Source organism: Thunnus albacares, chromosome 8, assembly GCF_914725855.1.
Source record: "Thunnus albacares chromosome 8, fThuAlb1.1, whole genome shotgun sequence".
Taxonomy (NCBI): Eukaryota; Metazoa; Chordata; class Actinopteri; order Scombriformes; family Scombridae; genus Thunnus; species Thunnus albacares.
The window spans coordinates 28,740,290-28,759,805 of record NC_058113.1 but is presented as its reverse complement, the minus strand read 5'-3'; the positions used below and the strand labels follow the sequence as shown (position 1 = coordinate 28,759,805).

The 19,516-nt window shown below is 40.3% G+C and overlaps 1 protein-coding gene across 1 annotated transcript in view; it reads left to right on the top strand.

Moving 5' to 3' along the window:
• The first annotated feature begins 3,052 nt into the window (after positions 1-3,052).
• The window catches only part of vwdel (von Willebrand factor D and EGF domains-like), a 35,572-nt gene continuing 19,108 nt past the window's right edge, over positions 3,053-19,516 (top strand). Inside the window, exons 1-13 of the mRNA XM_044359894.1 lie at positions 3,053-3,547; positions 6,692-6,882; positions 9,399-9,630; positions 11,444-11,518; positions 13,064-13,293; positions 14,349-14,438; positions 15,206-15,353; positions 15,873-16,087; positions 16,401-16,474; positions 16,716-16,989; positions 17,387-17,583; positions 18,167-19,044; positions 19,172-19,308. Coding sequence (XP_044215829.1) covers positions 3,472-3,547; positions 6,692-6,882; positions 9,399-9,630; positions 11,444-11,518; positions 13,064-13,293; positions 14,349-14,438; positions 15,206-15,353; positions 15,873-16,087; positions 16,401-16,474; positions 16,716-16,989; positions 17,387-17,583; positions 18,167-19,044; positions 19,172-19,308 — 2,817 coding nt within the window. The 5' untranslated portion in view covers positions 3,053-3,471. The remainder of the gene's footprint in view (positions 3,548-6,691; positions 6,883-9,398; positions 9,631-11,443; positions 11,519-13,063; positions 13,294-14,348; positions 14,439-15,205; positions 15,354-15,872; positions 16,088-16,400; positions 16,475-16,715; positions 16,990-17,386; positions 17,584-18,166; positions 19,045-19,171; positions 19,309-19,516) is intronic.

Below are 19,516 nucleotides of genomic sequence, written 5' to 3'. Positions count from 1 at the left end.
ATTCATTCATCCATTCATTCAAACCTCATTGAGGTTGTCCTCATTTGCAATGATGTTGAGATACAGCGTTAAAAACAAAACACGTGGGGTTAAATAGATCAGAAGAAGAAAAATACTCAGTGAAAACAATCACACACTGAGGTGAAGTGGTTTGAGATCATAGTCTTGAATTGTTCAGGGGTAGCAAGAGTGTTGATCTTGAGGATGTGTTTATTCCATGTGTTTGGTGTATAAAAAATAAAGGCAGTTTTTTCAGAATAAACCTGGAGGACTTGAAGGGTCCCAAGGTCCAGTCCAGCATAGATGTTAGGGTGGTAAATGTCCATCAAAGGTTTTATGGATAAAAAGATGCAAGTGTTGCAAATGTATATATGTGTGTGTATGTATATGTATATGTATATGTATGTATATATGTATATATGTCACTATAATAGTTACAAATAAAAAGAATAATTTTTGACACTGAACTGCCTGTGAATGATTTATTTGTGCCAGAGTCTGTTATTTTCGTGTGCTTTTCTTCTTCTTGTGTTCTCCTCGTGTACATTTTAAGACTTTAAAGTTGTGCAATCAGTTTTCCTGTCAGCGGTAGAGGTTAAGGTAATTATATACAGTTTGCAGTCCCTGCATCATTTAGCTGATATCACATTCCCCAGGGGACGCTGAAGTGCTCCCACGTCTGCAAAACTGATTATAATGAGAGAAAATTGCACAAAATGAGTTTGTGTGTAGATTAAGGTATTAAACGAGGCAATTATCCTCATTTGTTTACTGCTTCTTTTTTTTTCTTTTTTTTTTGCTCCCTGGATTTAACTTGAAAGGTACAAACTCATGCATGTCATGTACTGTGTGTTATATGTTCACTTGACACAGATTCATATTTTCCATCCAGGGGGGCCAATTGAGATTTAATTGCTGGTTGTGTAAGTCGAGGCATGAGGAGACAGGAAGAAAGTGGGTTAAGGTTTTTTACCTGATGGCTATTCCAGGCTCTTACCAGGTTGATGGTCCAAGAGATTTACGAGGGAGGGGTTATATCCCTCCGCCGCCTGGGAGTAAAACAGGCGAGTGTCTCAACAAGACAGTCAGGCACCTTCATGTACTGGGAGAAGTCTACGACCTGCACAGCTGTCAGCTTCCCATTAGTTCTCTTTAAATCCTCAGAAATAACTGTCCAAAGGTTTATTCATCGTTAATCACAGAATATTGTCTTACTGACTTTATTGAAACTTTACAGTTTACGTCAACTGTTCACTTTATTTCAGAAATTGTCCTCCTGTTGATACTTAGCAAAATCATCAGCCTGAGACATTTGAAGACAAAATGCCAACCAGCCTCTTAAATGTGGCCTTTTAAAAATGCTTTTCTCTGTTTTAAATCAACACAAATGTAATATATTTGGGTTTAAGATTGTTGGTTTGATAAAAGAAGACATTTAAAGATGTAACCTTGGGCTCTGTGAAACTGTGATGGGTGTTTTCATTATTTTCTTACATTTTATAGATAAAATGATTAATCACTTAATTGAGAAAATAATTGGCAGATTAATTGATGGTGGAAATAAACCCTTAATTCTTATAACATGCAAACAAATTAGAAAAGAAAATATTGATTCCAGTTTGTAATTGACTTTATAATGATAATAATTTGATAACAGCAACCTCTTATCATATCAGCATATAACTGTCCAAAACAACACACATTTTATCTCCTGCTCCTTCTACTTCTTCTTATCTAACATCTCAGAATTAATCCCACAAACTAATATCCAAACCACTTAATGAGGAAGTTCAGTTTTGTCAAAATGCCTCCAGAATTGACAATTCCCCAGAATTGTGTTTCATATTTCCTCCCCGAAAGAGATCAGTTTCAGGTGTTTGACAGAACAATCAGCTCCAGCTCTCCAGCTCCTCCCGGTGAAACTCTATCTGAGGAGCACGGCTGCAGTTAAAGCGTGAGAATGGAAAACGAGCAGTTTGGAAAAGGACGTGAATGTGATATCTTGCTTATCCAAAATCCCACTCTTTGGCTGAGGCCATTTCCCTGAAAAATGCAGCATCTGTTTTAGTGGTTTGGAGTGGTGACTAATGAAATATCACTGGCTGGCCAGTGGTGAGCCTACATGATTGGACCATCAGTCTGCTTCTCTCTCCCTTTAGAAATGGAGAAAAGAAATTTGGAGAGTTGTACACGCATAAATTGATTCAGATTATTGATTTTAAATGGCTCAGAATCATCGCATGATTGATGAAGCTTTATTCTAAAGACTTTGCCAAACACGTAGGTGTTTTGGAAATCCCTATTGTTTGGGTAGTCATGGTGATTTAGGTTTATGATGCTTTACCCCCGTAAATCTGTCTGTTTAATATTATAAATGTAAAACTTTAGTAATGAAGCAGTTTTATTAGTTTTAGGTGCATTTCGACTTATTAATTTTTAACTTTTCCTCTGGACATCCTGATTCATTCTTGATGCATTTTGACTTGTAGAAAACCTGTCAAAACAAAAATTTGACTGTCAAGAATGAATCAGGATGTCCAACATTTTTAATTCCCATAATTATGTATTTCTTTGTCTGATTTACTTTTATTTTTAAAGTGATATCATGTTATTCACATTTTAAGTTCACATATGCTCTTTGTTGTTGTTTTTTATATTGTTTAATCAGCTTTAATTGATTAGTCAATTGACAGAAAATTACTATTCTGATAGTTGGGTAATGGTTTAAGACATTATTAACCATCATTTCCTGTTTCCAGCCTCTCAACTGTGATGTTTTGCTGCATTTCTTTGTCATATGTGAAACTAAATATCTATAAGGTTTGATCTGTTTGTCCAAAACCCAAAGACAAGCTGAAGACTGATTTGAAATGTAATAAACCAAATGATTTATCAATTAATTGAGAAAACAATCAGCAGATTAATCGATAATGAAAATACTCTTAAATTACAGCCCCTAGTACTGTTAAATGCATATGGTCTTTGCATAAGATAACTTGTTTTCCTGTCACAGAACCACAGGGGAAAGCAAACAAAATATGAAAGAAAGATGAAATATAATTGAAGTTTTTTTTAGTTAGTCTACAGTCAGAGTCCTGCAGCTCGGTGGCAGATGTGTGCAGAGGTTTGGAGGTGTGGGTCATGGGAAGGTGCACCGTTGATGCCCCTCCTCTATGATGCTGCAGCAGTCTGTGGTCAGCCGCTGCAGTCCGGCGTGTCGGAGCAGCCGACAAGCTTCTTCCACTCTGCAACAAGAAGTGACTTTAACAAGCCGTCAAGTGTCTCCGGATTTCCTGCTGCAGCTGTTTGTGTTGGGAAAACGTAAAAAAAAAGAGTCAGAAAACAGATAGAAGACGGTGCCACAGGACAGACACAAGACTTTGGGGGTTAAACGGTGCCAGTGCTCGCGCTGTTTGGTGCTCGCTCGCGCTGTTTGGTTGGCAAAGTCGCGCGTGTGACCGCTGCAGGACGATGAGACTTGAAACAGTTTGGAAACTTCTTCCGTGCCTTGTGTTGTTACTTCCTCTCGCAATGCACGCTCAAGCAGGTAAGTTCAACTATAAGTTATTCAAATACTTTGACAATTTATGAAAGATTTGCCTCCCTGTGTGCTGTTTTCATAAATATAATGGACAAAACATCTTGTTTAACTGCTCTCTAGTGATGATGAGGACTGGATTCCTTTCCTTAGTAAGAAAAATCACAGTTTACAAACCATAAATGGGATGAAAAATCAGATTTAATCACTCTATATCAAGTAGTGCCTCTGGTAAGTTTTGTCCTGTTGCCAAAAAGAAGCTGACACCATCTCATCCATCATGGAGCTGTCATTCAAGGGCAAATACTGCACCTCCAAGTCTCATGGTCAGACTGTAATCTAATGAGCTATCATTAGCCTTTAGCTCCCGGCTGCCCCCCCCCCCCCCCCCCCCCCCCCCCCCCTCAGACAGGCAGACAGGAGGTGTGAGTTCCTGTTCAGGTGATGAGGACTGAAGTGACCAGGTGCTGAGATTGAAAGATAGAAGGATGTCTTGGTCAGCTCTGACATCACCTGTCGTCACCCTCAGCGACTCGTCCGCCTGTCACCGCTGTGGCAGACTCAGTCAGACTATCACCTTTCACTTGACCTCTCAGGTCAGGGCCGAAAACTTGCTCTTTGATGATGCAGAGGCCGGTGCTTCTGAGTCCCAGCTTGTGTCTTTTTCCCTCTTTTTACTCTGACTTTTTGTGGCTGTATATTTTTATGAGTTTTATGGTCATGTTTCAACTCCTATGGTCACACATCATAAACTTCACGCCTCCTCTTTTTGACCTCTCTCATCACCTGTCTTCACTTCCTAATCTCGAGTTAACATCCCTCCCTAATTTCCTGCACCCTGTAGCCATTAGACTGAAATTTATATTACTATTTGAGTTCCTCCCCCTAAAAATATCTGAGAAACAGGCAAATGTGTCACCTTTTGCCACTTGCAACTCCCAGAAAACTGTCTTTTCTCTGGATTTGTTTCCTCAGCTGACTTATTAGGATTCACTGTTCATTGCTCCAGAAAGCAACAGGTTTGTGATAATTAAAATATTTTCGAGAATATGCAGATAAAGAGCCTCAAGGTGGGTCCTGCTTTACCTGATATTGAGGCCTCATCCTGAAGAGGGGCCCTGTGTCATAACCTAGTTTGAAGATCTGGTACTTCAGTTTTGTGTGTTGTTGCATATTCCAAAGTTAAAGGGGACATATCATGCATATTTCCAGGTCTGTATTTATACACAGGGGCTCTACTGGAATATCTTTACATAATTTACTTATTTATCTTATACTGGCTCTTTATGCAGCCCCTCAGTTCAGCTTCTGTCTGAAGCTTCAGGAAGCTTCCTCTGGCTCTGGAGGCTGCAAAAACAAACAGTAATAGTAGGATTTTCACTTCTTTTTTACTCAAAATGTCACCTTCTCAAATACATCCGTACATGTTCGAGCTGATATCTGATCTGAAATATGCGGGTGGAAAAGGTGAACAACCCGTGGAACAACCTTAGCAACAGTTTAGCCGGATGTTTGTGGGCAGGTGGAAATGATCTGACGTCAGTTCGATGGGGAAGTAGAGGTAACTTTGTCAAAGGGACGTTCAGAGCAGGCTGATGCTCTGGCTTTTGACGTGCAGAAAGTTTTTTTCATATGTTCACCTCAAGTTTTTCAACTTAAACTATGTTTAACATAGATATCTGACAATATAACAGTATATAAATGACATAAAATCACAAAAAGTATGATATGCCTCCTTTAAATTGTGCTTGAAGGTCCTGAAAACATTTTTTTTGAGCTTCTTACTTCAGCGATGGAGTCTTACAATAAAATCTGACTAACAGCACAGTCTTGATGATGCAGATTAGATGAGTTTTGGGCGTTAAAATCTCCATAAAAAATGAATTAATGTTTGTTTTTTTACCAAACTGACTTAAACTTTAACTTTAAATCTCATTGTTGCTCATTTATTCATGGATATTTAATGTGGCAGAGAAATACTTAAGATTTGAAACCAGGCTTTAATCAATTTAGCACATAGCAAACACCATTTGGCCATGCTGATGAGGTTAAATCTTAAAATCATGTTTCTCTCTAACTGATTCTTGTAGTCACAGTCCAATCTGAGTTTCACACATGGAAATGGTCACAACAAAACACTTGTAGCCTCTAGTCAACAGGTTTCCTCGACATCTTTTCATAATCCTCAGTCAAAGTTTTGTACAGATGTGAAATGTCCCTGTTTTTATTTTATTGACTGCTCTAATGATTACAAAGCACTCAAACTGTGTGTTTAAGAGTCCTCTTTTAACCTTTAACCTGCTGTCACCTTTTTTCTTGCCTCTGTTGCAGATTTAGTACTTCCTTCCACTCAGCAAAGTTTTAAAGAGGATGTCTTTCATTTAGAGTTTTTTTTTTTTTTTTCTGAAATACCCCCCAGGATTTACTTTGGTATGATCCAAATAAATAGTTGCCCTCATGTTTTATATTCAAGTACAAGATTCTTTGAAGTTTTTTAAAATGTGCTTATCATAAACAAAAAAGACTGATGTCTCTGACAGTGTTACGACAAGCCGATGAATACCAAGTACTTCCTCCCTTTATGATACATCTCATGTGAAGCCATGTCTTAAGATGAACCATATGGACATCAACAGTCACATCCTGCTTAGAAATGTATTAATAATAATGCTGTTAGGTTTGGCTGCAGCTCAGATCTTCATCGTTCTGAAGCTCTTTTATTCAATAAAAAGATGATGTGATTCATTAGTTGAAACCTCTAAACTACAGATGACATACCTGATTATGACCTGATGGGGAGAATAGATCAAAAGGGTGCAGGTGTGAAAAGATAATTTCATCTTGGTGTGTTAGCCGAAGCTTTTTTGCACTATTGGGTTCACATTTTTTTGTACATAAAATCAAATGATAACATCATTCTTTCTCCCTCATGATCTGTGTGCAAACCTCCATGCTGGGCAGCGCTGCAACTTATTTATCAGCTTTGAAATTCAATTTCAAACATTTATCTTGAACGCAGACCAGCTGGAAAAATGCATGTCAGCAATCCACTATTTGGATAACCTGAAGAAAGCCTTCCATATATTGATCATTGGTATTGACAGTCTTGGTGTACATCCAGTGCTTATGTTGTCTGTTTGGCTGTACTCGCAGTTCTCCCTCCGGAGTGTGCGCCGGGCGGCCACTCGGTCCTCGACAACCCCTACCGCAGCACCACCTTCAGCTCCAGCTGGCTGCAGCAGTCGTCCCTGCAGGACTTCATCTGTGATCACTCCCTCACTCCGGGCTGGTACCAGTTTCAGATTTTTGACAAGCCGGCCAGCATGCCCACCCAGTGTGTGGAGGTAAACATCTTGCAAAGAAACACACTGGAGAGTTTTACAGGAATGTATCTGTTATACATTATATGAACTATCAGAAATATTTAGTAACATCTATGCTGTGGGTTACGGGATTTAAAGGATAATACCGGTGTTTTTGTCTGTTTTAACTAATTTACTGCAAATCATGTCTGATTTACATCACAATTAATAATCTGCAAATCCATTAAATTGAACATATTTTATCCACTTTCCCAGACAGCTTCATTTGAGTATGTTATGAAAATCAATTAGCTGACTTGAGTTGCGTAATCCATCATAATAAACATCAAGTCTGTCTTTTTTTTCCCCCAAAGTTACACTAGTGTGATGGAAAGCTCGCTTTTCAAATCAATCTGCACTTAAACTCTGCTAATTGTTCTTCATATTGAACAGAAAAGAATAGTATGAATGTAATCTTTGACTGATATTGTGTTCATTGTTAGTCCAAATGTTTATATGTTGTATTGTCATATTATTTTAAGGGAGTAGTTCAATATTTTGGGAAATACGCTTTTTCGCTTTTTGACTTGAGAGTTAGATGAGAAGATCGATACTACTCTTTCATCTGTGCACTAAATATAAGTTTAATAATTATATGAGATGTAATACAATTTCTGCTATGCACTCACAGTATATGTTACTTCAAGCACCTGCAATCTTTGCAGCACTTCTGTCAGGTAGAACAGTGGAGCTGAATGTCGAGGCACTTTTTCTCCTTTAGTGACTGTAGCTTGGATTGTACCTCATTTGTACTTTGCATCAGACGAAAGCATCTGCAAAATGAATAAATGTAATGTAAATGTAAATATGACTCTAGATCCAGCAGGCGATTAGCTTAACTTTGCACATTCTTGTAAAAAATGACATGTTGTGGTTTCTACACGGGAGTTACATACTGAAACTATTTCTTGGGGTTGTGGGTGTATTCTGAAACTCTGGACAGAGCCAGACTTCATATGGAATAGACAGATGTGAGAGTGGTTTTGATCTTTTCATCTGACGCTCAGCTAGAAAGCTATTTCCCCAAAATGTCAAACTGTTCCTTTATCCTGTAGAGATCCAGTGAGGGTTTGCTGAGCATGCAAGCTCTTTTTGAGCCAGCTGTCAGAAGCTTCACTTCATCAGTCTTGGGCATTAAGATACTTACTCAAGGACCCCAAGGTGATACCTGTTTGCCAGAGACGATTGTAATGATGAAAGATTGCCTTATTAGAACCATTTATGGGATTCAGACTGACTTCGAGCTAGAAGTTCATCCGTCTAACCCTTCAGCTTATTCAGCTTTCTGAGCTGCAGCAATGTTAACAGACTGATTTGGTCACGCTGACATATGTTAAGACGCTGCAAACAATTTCCTCACAAATGTTTGGAGAGAGATTTTTTTCTGGGTCACAAAGAAAAAGAAAAAAAATCTCCATACTTGTGTTTTTTGGGAATTTCTTTGGCAGAAAAGTCATCCAACTCAAATGTTGGCACAGATTTAGACGACTGAAATTGGTCTCCAAAAAATTCCATACAGGTCAAGTCATACTTCAGGTAGACCAGAGTTTTTAACCGTTTGCCAGCTGTGACCTTAGTCCAAGGTCGTAAATTTCTCATGACCCCAGCAATTAAGGAGTTTTCATTCAATCACGTTTCTTTGATTACAAATATCAATACATCAGTCTTTAATATCTCTTGAGACCTCATTTGTGACCTCATGTGGAGAAAAACTCTGAGGTGGCCTCCAAGCTTTGTCTGATATACACAAACATACACAAAAACTGATATATACGCTTACGGACACACACACAGTTATCAGTGCATGTGTGTGTGTGTGTGTGTGTGTGTGTACATATTTATGAAGGAGATAGCAAGGAGAGCTGGAATGTGTCTCATTTCCTGCGGGCTGCCTGCTGTGAGGAGCCTGCAGGATCCGTCTGAAGTGTCAGCCTCCTTCTGCCTTCCCAGGGCATCGTCGCTCTCTCTGGGTGATGGATATCCACAGGAGTGGGCGGAGGAAGGAAGAGAGGATGAGAGAGAGTTGTTACATAATAAGGCGATGTCTTTATGAAGATAGCGGATAAATGGCTTGTCAGGCCAAGGATTTCTTCAAAGGGGAATTAACTAAAATAAGTGGTACAAAGTAGTTTTTGTCAAATATACTCCCAGTGGTGACATCTTTGGTGCAAAGCCGGCATTATTATTATAATCTGTTTCTTTGCTGAGTTGTTGTTTTTTTTCATGAATAATGGGTTCATTTAATTTTGTCAGTTTTTAGTGTTTGAGGATGTTTGTTCTCTTTCTTTGTTCAGTCATGTTGGTAGTTTATTTCTTCTTCTCTTTCTTATTCCAATCTTTTTTTTTTGGTCTTGAAACTCAACATCAGGTGTTGAGAATAGCAAATGTATAACCTTTCATTAATATGTCACAATTTACCTTTTACAGCAAAGTAACTGCACCCGAAATATTTCCACTTTCACCAGACTGTTTGAATGTTCTCTGCTTTGTCCATCCAGGTGAACCACTGCGGGACCCAGGCCCCGGTCTGGCTGTCTCTGGGTGAGGGTGAGTCCCTGCCGGGTCCGCTGGAGGTCAGGCAGCTGACGGCCTGCGCTGCCTGGCAGTTCTTCCCGAGCAGCAGCAAGGACTGCTGTCTGTTCCGCATCCCGGTCACCGTCCGCAACTGTGGAGATTTCTACGTTTACCTGCTGCAGCCTACGCAGGGATGCATGGGATACTGCGCTCAGGGCAAGTCAGAGCATGGTGGTGACGTAATATTCATTAAAAAATATATTATACAAACCATTGAAAACAAAACAACCATTTTAAACATGCAATAGCTGATTTCTTGGCCACTTAAAGGCAGCAGTAACAAGCTCTAAACCGACAAATTATCACCTTTTAAGTTGATGTATGATTAACAGGTCACCAATTAACACATCCTGCAAACACAGAGCATTGCAGAAACATTAGCATTCCTTTGGAGTCGTGTTTCTGGCCACCGTTGAAACGTTGAAGTCCAACATTCACTCTCTTTTTTAGCTCTATTATTGGTCTCCACTAACTTTCACTTTAGCTGCTAAATCATCCGAAATGTTCACCGTCTAGTTGCTAACTTTATCCGTCTGCCATTTTTGGCAGGGCAGGTAGCATACAATCGGTTTTTAGAGCTTTTTCATTGAGAACTGCTGTTTGCTGCACCCAAAAAATGAGCTGAAAGACGCTATAAAGCTCCAGCTCTGCAGAGATGATTACACTCTGTGGTGTGCAAACCGTTTTATATACAAGTAGTCTTGTGATCCATTGTTGATATATTGGAAAAATGTTGATTCAAGCTGTTGTGGTTGTGCTTTGCAAATGTTTTTAACTCAACATGCTGTCAGTGACTTTCTGTGACTTTGCAGCTTTGACCAGCAGCTAGTAGAGCGCAGCAGTTGCTCTGTTGGTCGGTTGTATCAGTCAAAATAAGTTAGTGTATGTATGCTGCAGTATGTGCCAATGCGGGACAAAGCTACACAATCTGAGAGTCTGACTACTGCAACATGTGAGTTAAGATCAGCTGGAAAGGCAGTTTTCCGCTGGTTCTAATCCCAAGTGAGTAAATTCAGTGTCAGATTTTGTCAAGCTGGCCGGCCTGGTCCTTCTCAGAGAGTCATTCTGAAATCACAAACAAATGCTGAGGTACCCTCAAATTAACAAGTGAGTATTTACTTTCTGTGAAGCCCCTATAAAGAACATCACACAAACATAATACATCACTCTATGCCTTAATAATGTGCCATGATGCCTTGTAAAAACAGTCACAGTATGATCATATTTTTTGAAATGTAAGTATCACAATATTTCATCACCACTTTACCCATATTACATCAATTATTGTAGATTCTTATGAGTCTATTACTTTCTATTTAAGGGCTTAAAGTGTATTATTGCACTTACAGTAAATTATACAATAACCACTTACAGACAAAAAGATGTACACAGATTGTCATACATTATTTAAAGTTGGAGTGTGGTTGAACTGTCGACTGGAGCCACATTTGAGGTTTCCTGCCAGTCAGTCAGACAACTCTATTTTCCTTGGCCATGGTTTATTAACTATAATGGCTGGATAATGTGGTTGTTACTTGTCACAACATCTTAGAGACAGCTCACGTCTTCTTCACATGAAATAAAGATGTACTGACATCATGCAAACATACCATAGAGCCCAGACAGAAAGCGGGATACCACATCAATATGCAGAACAAGACCGCATCAGAGTTATGAGTGTGCAGCTTCCCCCTCCATAGGATGTAACATCAAAGCATTTTTTGATCCTGACAACGCTCCCAACCCAACATGCAGCGAGACAGAGATTAAAAGTGGAAACAAAACCGCAACCTTATCGGAAGAATAACACTTTTCAGCAAAAGACTGAACTGCTTCTCAGATAAGCACTTAGAAACAAATTCTCCTCTCTTCCATGTAGTATAATCTATTATGTTAATTAAACCTCGCTTTGAGGCTTTCCACTGGTTTATAATTGAATGCTGTAATCACTCTCCTGTTTTTCTTACAGAGATGTTGGACACTTTACCCACAACGTCACTGACCTGCGGCCCTAATGAGGTGAACGTCGGAGGAACATGTAAAAGTAAGGACCCTGTTGCTGTGTTTATGGCCCGCGCTTGTCTCCTCGTGTTAGGTCAAACACCAAAACAATCAGGAGGTCAGGGAGTTACCATGTGGTCAGGAATGCACCGCCGGCCCCCTTACCGCTCCTCTTAATGAGCTGAGCATGTGTCCCGGTGTCCGCTGGGCCTCGTCTCCATGGTGACGGCCCTCGGCCAGGTTGTGAATTATGCCAGGGCAGGTTTTTAGGAAGCTGGCAGAGATGGAAGGAGGGAGGGAGGTTTAATTAGAGGTGAGCAAAAGATCACTAAACATGTTCATTAACTTGTTTTAAATAAATTACACAAGCTCACTTTTCTACTTTGGAATTAATAGAACAGACCAAGCTGAATATTTCCTGGACAGAACTGCTCATATGAATGAAGCATTAGCTGCTTTCCTCTACATAATTATTTGCTGTGTTATAAATTACGACTAGTTTATTTAGAAGTAGCGTTAGTATTACCTCCTCAGAGTGGGGAATTTTTTTCATTCACTCCAACTGGAATGGAAATTAGCACTAGCCTCCAGCCAAATGTTAGTAAATTATGTGTGTATGATTTATAAATTTAATATTAGCAGTTAACCAAAAAAGTTAATGATACCACATACTGAACCAATAACAACAAAGCTATTTTCCTGGGTATATAGACACTTAAATGTTAAACCTATTTGTCATTATTGAACATCTCATTCAAATATTAATATGCTGCTATAACAGCCTCCAGTCTTTTGGGAAGGTATTTCCACAAGATTTTGAAACCTGGCTGCAGAGATTTGCTTCCATTCAGCCACAAGAGTATTAGTGAGATCTGTAGTGATGGTTGGTGATAAGACCAGTCAAGTTCTTCCACACCAAACTCAGGAAAACTTTTGTTATGGACCACCACGAGGGCCAAACTGTGCCACGAAGATGGAAACCTTTTAACCTTTTAGCACTTTGATTATTTTTTCATTACTTTCTTGTTGTTTATGGTATTTCTTATGCATTTGTCTACTCACAATCTTAGCTCATGTCTAGCAGTCTTTCTCATTGCACTCGTACCGGGTCAGCTACTTTAGAATTTGCACTACGGCTCTTTTGAGTCACTGTGCTTCTAATGCTTGATTGTCTGTCCTCGCTAGATAAAAGTGTCAAAATGTAAATGTATTGTCTAAAATATCTGTGTATACTGTAGCTTTAAGATTACATCCAGTTACATTAACTGGAAGAAAGGGTCCAAACCACGAAAAAACCCCAGACCACAGTGATCACATACTTTTGAGTGTCTAGTGAACTTTTTCAGATGTGAGCAAACCTTTATAGGAGGAGATTCAAGAGTCAAATTACAGATTACTTTGACAAAAGACACTGATGAAGAGTGTTCAACATATGACCATATGTTTTGATTTCTAAAAAAAAGTTCAAACAGTTGCATTGGCCTCCTTTTCCACCTCTGTTGTGGTTTTTTTAACAGCATCCACAGAACAATTTGCATAAATGTCATCTAATCAACCCCACTACCCTTTCTTCTTCTCCCCTTGTCAGCCAAGCAGCCTCCCACTCCATCTGCACCAGAGATTGTCTCAGAGGTGATGGGGAACTCCGTCTACCTGAAGTGCAGCTTTGAGAGCAGCTCCAACAGCTCCCTGGGCTTCGTAGTGGCCTGGTCCCGCCTCTCACCTCAGGGCAGGAACGAAGAGCTCAAACAGGAGACCACCATCCAGACCTCCGCCTTCATCGAGCTGGACGGCTTTAACCTCCGGCTGGGAGACAAGGTGATGCGGGGCTGCAGTGGTTTCACATGATCTTTGTTGGGGTCAGTTTCGAGATGAGTTCTCGTTCAACTTTTAGTCAAGGAGATGACGAAAGGAGCCCAAGACAAGAGCAAGAACTAAACAAAGCGCTGAAAAAAACAAGATAAAATAGGCAACAGATAGTGTACATTTCCTGCAAACGTAGTTGAAGAACAACTAACATATCAGTAAAGACTTTATACTTCATTGGACTAATATTATTAGCATTGGGCTAATAATATCCATAAAGAAAGCAGCCATGGCTAACTTAACCTTATTTCAGTCTTGTGTTTATGAAATGAGTTAAACTTACACCTGGCTGTTTATGATCTATAGCTTAGGGTTATTATTGGCTCCCATAATCTCATATTGGCTTTTCTCTGTGCAATTTCACACTTGAGCATTTCAAAGTCATATGTTATCCCGGGGCTATTGTGGATCTTAAATATCCCCATATTTGAAATGAAAACCAAAAGGGGGGAACCAAAGGAAACATTCTACAGTATATTTCAACATTTAATAGTGAAGACCATCCAAAGATAGATCCAAGTCCAAGTGACTACGTATCTTAAAAAAAGGAAACTGAAGATCAGAAGTCAGATCATTCATAGATCATTCCTATGACAATCGACTTCCCATCCGACTGGAAATAAGACATAACTGTATAAATCAAAGATGTTGCTCCTGACTTTGAGCCAACAGCGACTGAAGCTATTATTGAAGTCTGTCAACATGCCGTTTTGTTTTACAGTGCTGATCGTGTCTGTGACCTGACCTTAGCTATAAAATCTTTTATACATCCAAGATTTTTTCCCCTTTTATTTGCCGTGTCGTTCCCTTTGCTCTCTCTCTCTCTCTCACTAATTCAAATTTTTCTTTATTGTCATGTGTGCGATTAGTTCAGTATTGCCGAAGCAGCAATATACAGTAGTTGTAATAATTTTGAGAAATATTTTAAGACAAGACAACAAATGGTTACTTCATAGAAAGACAAATCATTGGAAAATGATCTCTCCCTCTCTCACTCACTCTCTCAGATTTACTGCTCCACCTCCAGTTTCTTCTTGGACTCGCCCGACATCCGCAGTCCTTCAGTGGAAAGTCAGGAGTTCTTCGCTGGGATCAGGGTATATCACAGTCATCTGATGTTTCACAACAGTGTGTGTGTGTGTGTGTGTGTGTGTGTGGTGTATCTTGATGAACAGTATTTGTCCAATTATATGTTTTTGCATGTTTTTGCTCGGCAACCACACAGTGACAACAATACGGACAAAACAGGAAGCTGCTGATCTTCCAACATCATAGATGAAAAAACCAAAATGTTACTGCTAATTATGTTGTTTAATTGGTCTTTTGTACAATTCATATTACACCATATATTGATCTTATTTCGTGTGCTTACAATTCACAAACTTCTAAAACATTACTGTCTCTTTTTTCTGTCTGTGTAAACAAAGAAAAAGAAATGTGAAGACAAAAATGGAAACTACTACACGCTCGATGTTTAACTGCTCAGCTTAGTATTTGCCCTGAGTGTTAATCTCAGTGATTTTTATTTGATTTGATTTAATTACCGGGCCATGACCTAGTGCTGAGCCGTGAGAAGTCGGCCACCTGGCTGCAGAGATGTTGTGTAATACAAAAAAGGAAAATTATTTCCACAAGACTGATTTGGACTCATTTGTTGGGCAATAAAACTTTCTAAAGCTATATTTAATTTAGATTTTGCTATGTTTCTTCTTTTCCTCTCAGCCTAGCAGCTGCCACTCTTTCACGTTACTCACTAAGATTTAACTCTAGCAAAGAAATTATTTGTCTCAAGATATATCTGTGTGACTAAAACCTCTCCTTCAGAATGTCATGTAATCTCTCCCTTTATAACCGTTATCTGCAGCTAAGACCGGAGGTGAGCAGTGTCTCTGAGGATGGGAAGCTGTATGAGTTGGTGGTTGAGAGCACAGTTCCCATCCCATGTCTGGAAGAGTCTTCCTCCTCTACAGAACAGTGCACTGTGTCCCTGCAGCTCAGCACAAGCAGTCAAGGTGAGGATGTACGGCAAGATAACGACGAAACATGATAACTGGTTGTTAGCTGTTTGACGTTACTAATTTAAGTTACTAGTTAGCCAGGCATGCTTGCGTTAAAGCACACAAACACTGTTTTAAATGCATTCCCTTACTCTTTTCCTCTTACAAATGGTCAGATATTACATTTTAAATAATTAGTTTTAGATAGTTATTAGCTTTTGCCTTTTGTTTCAGACATACTGGATGAGTGATGCACCTTGCATGTTATCTCCTTTATCCTTAACATGCATATAAGGGATAATTGTGCAATTAATGGGGGCAATTGTTACTTAAAATTTGCATAGGTAATTACAAAGAGGGTGTCATTTTACTTCACTTCAAATGTCTATAACAGCAGACAAAGGGTAAGATCATGCAGAGGAGCTGACTGAATTAGCTCATAAACAATAAATAACACTTTTTCTTTCTTTTCTGTTCTTTTCTCTTGTATCATCATGTAAATAACACTGAACCTAAATCCTTGTTGTGTTGCAGACGAGGTTTTGTTGGGTGCAGATCTGTCTCTGTCCTCATGTGTGGTGCATCTGTCCCGGGGTCCCTGCAGGGACGGGATCTGTGGCCGGGCTCTGGTCCACTTCAGCCCTGTCACTGACTTTGTCAAAGATGGCAACAGGACAACTCAGATCTCTATCAAACCCATCGTCACACAGAATTTCCTCTGGAACGGATACTCACCAGAACCTGCTGAGGTAAACAGATCAGATTATCCTGGGGTGTTTGGAAAAACTGATATTTTGCTCATGGTGTATGAATTCATGAGATGTGGATTTTTAGATATCAAATAGTTCTTCATCTCTCTATATACACAATGCAGCTAATTGCACATTGTAGTATTCCCATTTAACCATCTGATTTATAAGTTTTATAATGATTTTTCTGCTGCAGCATTTTTTGTTGGTTTTTAAACATGCAGTGAAGAGTTAACTCTTTATTCTTGCACTGTGCATCTGTATCCTGAGTATTTTAATTTAAGAAGGAATAAAACTAATCTCTCATTTACAGATAAAGGTGAAGGATGTCCCCTCAGCCTACTGCTACTCCTTCACTGATCCTCACATGATCACATTTGACGGCAGGTACTTCAGTCAAATATACAGAAAACATTCATTATATATATTATACACTGTACTATGTGTTATTGCAGTTTAACAGATTTCATTATATGTAGAAATGTTGATGTGTGATGGAGAATGATGCCTGTAATGCAGTTGCAAACATTTAGAGTAATTCATTCACCTGATGCATGCTGGGATAGAGAGTTCACAGGAACAGGCAGGTTAAAAAAATCACTTAATGTTCCTTTTTGTTTACCTACAGGAACTATGAAAACTACCAAATAGGAACCTTTGTTCTCTATAAGAGCAGCCTCTGGCCATTTGAAGTCCACGTCCGTCAGTGGGAGTGCGGCAGTTTGGTGCACGCCGCCTCGTGTGTGTGCGGCTTCGTAGCGAGGGATGGAGGCGATGTAATCGCTTTTGACATGTGCAGCGGGGAAATGGGTGAAACCAAGCCACACCTGTCTGTGAAGAACAGAGACTTGAGCAAGAGTGGCATCCGCATCACCGAGTCCTATCAGGGACGCAAAGTCACTGTGAGTGAGGATGAGTCAGCAAAAATCTGTCTTAACACATATATAATAATACCTAAATTTATTATGAAACTAACGCAGTTTCTGGTATCTATTCACAGCCCAACCTATCAACTTATAGAACAGTACCAGCAAGATTTTAAATTAATAGTTTTGGGAAATTCACTTATCTGCTTCCTTGCTGACAGTAAGATTAGAAGATCGATACCACTCAGACTTCTCATCTTATGCTCAAAAAAGCAACTGTTCCTTTAAATTGTTTGGAAAACATTATTAATAATGCTAGTAGATGTGTAAAAAGAAAAAAAACTATGGCAATATGACTGCCTTGGTGTCAAAATTTACACAGCGGCTTGTTGTTGAAGACGCTCCATGTTATAATTCTGATGTTGTTTTGCAGATGACCTTCTCATCAGGAGCTTTTGTTCGTGCCGATGTGTCCAACTGGGGAATGAGTCTGACGTTGAGAGCCCCCAGTTCAGACCGGAGCCACACTGAAGGCCTGTGTGGGACTTACGACGGACAGTCAGAGAACGACTTCCACGCAGCAGGGGGCGCCACACTGGAGCATCTGCACGCTTTTATTTCTGAATGGAGGTCAATATATTTTGTCGTGAAGTATCTGTCAGTTGACATGAAAGCTTGCATAGTGGTTGTGAGGAGCAGTTAACATTTTCAGCAGTGATCAAAGACGAAAGTCCACTTACAGCTTGTACACCTACGTCAGTCTCATCCATGCTTATCACCATTTTTAGATGCCTAATAAACTCTGATTGGTCAGTTTAGTAATATATTTGTTGTTGCACTAAACAGCCTTTTGCTATTTTGTATGTGTATAAATTTTAGACATTTTAAGTAGTCATTTAGCATCTTCACCAAAGCTTTGTTCTAGTATACATTAACTCCAAAGAGCCAAGGCCTCAAACCCCAGGGGCCACAAAACCCTCAGGTTCACTGGGTGTCAGTTGGATATACGTAATTTGATTAGACATTGTTTAGACATTTGCACCACTCATCACAATATCAACTAAAATAGGAAGCAGTAGGGGTCCAACAACTTATTTTTTCCCCCGGAGCCACCTAACAGGTTGATCCAGCCTTGTACAGACCCTCCTGTCACCCCGCTGTTGGCTCCAGCTGTGCTTCTTCACTGATATCTTCTTTTTTTTTCCTCTGTCAGGCTCCCTCCAGGCACCAGTCTGTTTGATGCTGTGCCTTCCTCCCTGAGTACACTGAACCCCCGCAAGTTCTGTAACTGTCAGGCAGAACCCCGCCTCACATCTCCACAAAGTCGCTCTCAAGCAGTCACCTCGTCTGACTCCGCCTGCTCTCACTATGGCAACGTACAACTCCCCAGTGTCATCCCCACTCTGGACGTCACGGCGGAGTACATCGGCTCGGTAGAACTACTCAGAGGTGAGGGGAATCGAAGACAGTCTCTGCCTCCGGGCCTCTTTAGCCAACACACCCAGGATGCTCAGCCACATGAAAGAGGCTTCAGCTCGTCCTCGAGAGCCTCCAGGGATGGAGCAGCCCAGCAGCAGCAGCAGCAGCGTAGGGGCAGGAGGCAGTCCCACCGTTACATATCTAACTCCCCACACCAAAGCCTCAGCCAGTCTGACTTGGAAGGCTTCACTTATTTCTTCCCAGAGGACCATGAACTAGCAGTTCATTTAGACTCTTCCCCAATATGGCCGACACCTTCTGGCCTGACGGAGCAGCAGGCCAGAGCTCAGTGCCATCAGGCTGTGGCAAACTCCAGCATAGCTTTAGGTTGCAGGCGTCTTCTAGAAGAAACGATAGTAAGTCGTGCAGCCGCCATGTGTGTTACCGACCTACAGCTGAAGGATGACCAGTCATGGCTGAATGCAACGTTACCGCTGCTGGAGAACGAGTGTGAGAGGAGGCTGGTGGAGGAGAGGAAGAGAGAAGAAGAATACCAGGATGTTCTGGCCATCCTCAAGTGTCCTAATCTGTGCAACGGGAACGGCCAGTGCTCGGAGTGGGGTTGTGTCTGCTTCCCGGGATTTGGGTCTTCTGACTGCAGTGTGCTGTCTGGTAACATACTAAACATACACTGACACACAGACGCAACTCATCCTATAGAGGTAAAGCCGATCAATCAGCCGATATTAGCAGTAACAGTGCCTGCTTGTCTGCACTCTTTGTCGTTCATGGTGTGAAGACCAGATCCCAGAGATTACTGAGTTGGAGAAGGAGGGTCTGTGTGACGTCCGACAGGGAGATTGCTCCACCATCCAAGTCTACGGTCAAGGCTTTAAGGACTCCTACGAGCTCAAGTGTGAGTTTGTTAAAGAAAAGGTACTTTGTTTTTCTGCTTCTTCTTCTGTTTCTTTTTTCCGACCTGCTCCGCCTAGATTTTTCCAGAGAGTCAGATTTCCCGTTTATTGACAAACATTCTGGTCCAGTGGATGATTTCATCTGAACTACATATCCAAGTATTCTCGGTGGGAGAGCTCAAGAAGTTCTAATAGCTTAACTCAGTTGAGTCTATCTATCTAGTTTCTAT